This window comes from Ranitomeya imitator, chromosome 1 (assembly GCF_032444005.1).
Source record: "Ranitomeya imitator isolate aRanImi1 chromosome 1, aRanImi1.pri, whole genome shotgun sequence".
In the NCBI taxonomy this organism is placed as follows: Eukaryota; Metazoa; Chordata; class Amphibia; order Anura; family Dendrobatidae; genus Ranitomeya; species Ranitomeya imitator.
Window position 1 is genome coordinate 358,975,939 of NC_091282.1, and position 4,497 is coordinate 358,980,435.

At 40.5% G+C, this 4,497-nt stretch overlaps 1 protein-coding gene across 1 annotated transcript; it reads right to left on the reverse strand.

Annotated features, from left to right (window-relative positions):
• Positions 1-879: 879 nt before the first annotated feature.
• LOC138666919 (taste receptor type 2 member 40-like) lies at positions 880-3,550 on the reverse strand. Its single transcript, XM_069755142.1, has 2 exons — positions 3,105-3,550; positions 880-1,396 (listed from the first exon to the last, which is right to left on the reverse strand). The coding sequence occupies exons 1-2, from the start codon at positions 3,548-3,550 to the stop codon at positions 880-882; spliced, it is 963 nt and encodes a 320-aa protein (XP_069611243.1).
• Between the last annotated feature and the right edge of the window lie 947 nt (positions 3,551-4,497).

The following is a 4,497-nucleotide window of genomic DNA, read 5'->3' on the forward strand; positions in this document are numbered from 1 at the left end:
TCGGCATACTATGGAGAAATTGCACAACAAATTTTGTGGTCCATTTTCTCCTGAAAAGTTTGGGTCTAAAGTAACATTTTTTTGTGAAAAAAAGTAAAATGTTCATTTTTCTTTACACATTGCTTTAGTTCTCATGAAGCACCTGAAGGGTTAATAAACTTCTTGAATGTGGCTTTGAGCACCTTGAGGGGTGCAACATTTTACAGTGGTGTCACATTGAGCTATTTTCCAGCATATTGACCTCCCAAACTCACTTGAAATGTGGTGGTCCCTAAAAAAAAAAGGTTTTGTAAATTTTGTTGTAAAAATGAGAAATCGTTGGTCAACTTTTAACCCTTATAACTTCCTGAAAAAAAAAATTATGTTCCCAAAATTGTGCTGATGTAAAGTAGACATGTGGGAAATGTTATTTATTAACTATTTTGTGCACTATGACTCTGATTTAAGGGCACAAAAATGAAAATTTTTTAAAATGGCAAAATTTTCACAATTTTTGCCAAATTTCCATTTTCTTCATAAAGAAACGCAAGTCATATTTTACCACTAACATGAAGTACAATATGTCACGAAAAAAACAAACTCAGAATCAATGGGATCCGTTGAAGTGTTCCAGAGTTATAACTTCATAAATTGACAGCGGTCAGAATTGTAAAAATTGGCTTTGTCATTAAGGACAATATTTTGCTCTGTCACTAAAGAGTTAAGCTTCAAACCTTTACAGGAGTCATTTTTTTATGCTTATTTGATAACTGTGACAGTTTTGTGCTCATTTGAAGGAGGTCGGGAGTAGACTTTGGCATCTCTTTAGTGTAAAATGTATTAAAATGTATGCTTGCTATTGTATTATCCATTCTTATAATTTACCAGTCCAGTAAGCATTTAATCTGATAAGTGAATTTTCTTCTTATGCCTCAGTTTAATGAACATCACAGAGGATTTCTTTGACTTTTGACATTTAAAACCATGTACTCTACTGAGTAAATTGGAAGATATTTTTTTTAGCTTTGGGTTCCCAAAAATAAGAACAATTGACTGTGCCGGAGAATAGCTGTAGATTACGATCAAACAGATGCAAAATCCGGGGCTGTTGGGAGGAAAGACGTCCACAAACATAAGGATTTCGGACACATAGAAGAATATGTAGAGCATGAGTAGACCACTTATGGTTCTAGCTGCTCGAACTCTACCTTGTGCTCTTTGACTGAGATCTCCATTTGGAATTCTGTCTGAATTGTGAATCACAAGTGACTTTACAATTACTCCATTGGCAATTGCTACCAGTATTAAAGGAAGAGAGCAGTTTAGAACATTAGAAGGAATCAGATATGCAATATTCTGTTTAGGAACTGAAATTTCCATCTCCTGATCACTCGACATATTTACATTTTCAGGATATCTAACATAGTAACATAGTAACATAGTTAGTAAGGCCGAAAAAAGACATTTGTCCATCCAGTTCAGCCTATATTCCATCATAATAAATACCCAGATCTACGTCCTTCTACAGAACCTAATAATTGTATGATACAATATTGTTCTGCTCCAGGAAGACATCCAGGCCTCTCTTGAACCCCTCGACTGAGTTCGCCATCACCACCTCCTCAGGCAAGCAATTCCAGATTCTCACTGCCCTAACAGTAAAGAATCCTCTTCTATGTTGGTGGAAAAACCTTCTCTCCTCCAGACGCAAAGAATGCCCCCTTGTGCCCGTCACCTTCCTTGGTATAAACAGATCCTCAGCGAGATATTTGTATTGTCCCCTTATATACTTATACATGGTTATTAGATCGCCCCTCAGTCGTCTTTTTTCTAGACTAAATAATCCTAATTTCGCTAATCTATCTGGGTATTGTAGTTCTCCCATCCCCTTTATTAATTTTGTTGCCCTCCTTTGTACTCTCTCTAGTTCCATTATATCCTTCCTGAGCACCGCTGCCCAAAACTGGACACAGTACTCCATGTGCGGTCTAACTAGGGATTTGTACAGAGGCAGTATAATGCTCTCATCATGTGTATCCAGACCTCTTTTAATGCACCCCATGATCCTGTTTGCCTTGGCAGCTGCTGCCTGGCACTGGCTGCTCCAGGTAAGTTTATCATTAACTAGGATCCCCAAGTCCTTCTCCCTGTCAGATTTACCCAGTGGTTTCCCGTTCAGTGTGTAATGGTGATATTGATTCCCTCTTCCCATGTGTATAACCTTACATTTATCATTGTTAAACCTCATCTGCCACCTTTCAGCCCAAGTTTCCAACTTATCCAGATCCATCTGTAGCAGAATACTATCTTCTCTTGTATTAACTGCTTTACATAGTTTTGTATCATCTGCAAATATCGATATTTTACTGTGTAAACCTTCTACCAGATCATTAATGAATATGTTGAAGAGAACAGGTCCCAATACTGACCCCTGCGGTACCCCACTGGTCACAGCGACCCAGTTAGAGACTATACCATTTATAACCACCCTCTGCTTTCTATCACTAAGCCAGTTACTAACCCATTTACACACATTTTCCCCCAGACCAAGCATTCTCATTTTGTGTACCAACCTCTTGTGCGGCATGGTATCAAACGCTTTGGAAAAATCGAGATATACCACGTCCAATGACTCACCGTGGTCCAGTCTATAGCTTACCTCTTCATAAAAACTGATTAGATTGGTTTGACAGGAGCGATTTCTCATAAACCCATGCTGATATGGAGTTAAACAGTTATTCTCATTGAGATAATCCAGAATAACATCCCTCAGAAACCCTTCAAATATTTTACCAACAATAGAGGTTAGACTTACTGGCCTATAATTTCCAGGTTCACTTTTAGAGCCCTTTTTGAATATTGGCACCACATTTGCTATGCGCCAGTCCTGCGGAACAGACCCTGTCGCTATAGAGTCACTAAAAATAAGAAATAATGGTTTATCTATTACATTACTTAGTTCTCTTAGTACTCGTGGGTGTATGCCATCCGGACCCGGAGATTTATCTATTTTAATCTTATTTAGCCGGTTTCGCACCTCTTCTTGGGTTAGATTGGTGACCCTTAATATAGGGTTTTCATTGTTTCTTGGGATTTCACCTAGCATTTCATTTTCCACCGTGAACCTGTAAAGGTTCCATGCAGCAGGTATACAAGTAGCCATTGCTAAGGAAACTGAAGCCAAAAGAAGTACTGGTATTAATTTGGAGACAGCAAATTTGATTCGAATAAGATATGGATTGGTGAATATGACGATCTGAAGACAATAGTTCACGGAGAGACAAACAGTGAGCCAGAAGCTGGAGTAAATGGGGAGGCTTAACATAATAGTAAATAGAGCGTATATCTCATCCGAAAAATAGAGCTCGCTATCAAGGAAGCTCAGGAAATCATTTGCCAGCATTATGAGCTGAAATAAAACATTAGATGTGCTCAGAGTAATCAGAATGAGGTCTGATGGACTGAGAGGCTTACCGTTCACTTTGTCTGTAATGTTCACAACAATTATAAGGGAATTTGTGAATATCCCCATCAATGTGCTGACTAGGGTTGAGCGAAACGGGTCGAACATTTTCAAAAGTCGCCGACTTTTGACAAAGTCGGGTTTCATGAAACCCGATCCGACCCCTGTGCGGGGTCGGCCATGCGGTACGCGACTTTCGCGCCAAAGTCGCGTTTCAATGACGCGAAAAGCGCCATTTCTCAGCCAATGAAGGTAAACGCAGAGTGTGGGCAGCGTGATGACATAGGTCCTGGTCCCCACCATCTTAGAGAAGGGCATTGCAGTGATTGGCTTGCTGTCCGCGGCGTCACAGGGGCTATAAAGGGGCGTTCCCGCCGACCGCCATGTTACTGCTGCTGATCTGAGCTTAGGGAGAGGTTGCTGCCGCTTCGTCAAAAGCAGGGATAGCGTTAGGCAGGGTCCATTAACCACCAAACCGCTTGTGCTGTAGCGATTTGCACTGTCCAACACCACCTTCGGTGTGCAGGGATAGTGGAAGCTACATTTTTTTTTTTTTTCTCAGCGCTGTAGCTCATTGGGCTGCCCTAGAAGGCTCCCTGATAGCTGCATTGCTGTGTGTACGCCGCTGTGCAAACCAACTGCTTTTTTCAAAGCACAAATCCTCTTGTTCCTTCCTTTCTGCACAGCTATCTTGTTTGTTTGTCCACACTTTTTATTTAATTTGTGCATCAGTCCACTCCTTATTGCTGCCTGCCATACCTGGCTGAGATTACTGCAGGGAGATAGTAATTGAAGGACAGTTCCTTTTTTTTTTTTTTTTTTTGTGGGAGATTAAGATTGGCATTTCTGCTAGAGTGCCATCCCTGTCTGTGTCATCTCTCACTCAGTGGGCCATAGAAAGCCTATTTATTTTTTTGCTTGATTTGGGTTCTAAAATCTACCTGAAAAAATCACTACATCAATCAGTGGGAGAAAAATATTGGCCTCAGGGCTTGTGTGCCACTCCTTACTCCTGTGTGTGCCATCTCTCACTCAGTGGGCCATAGAAAGCCTAT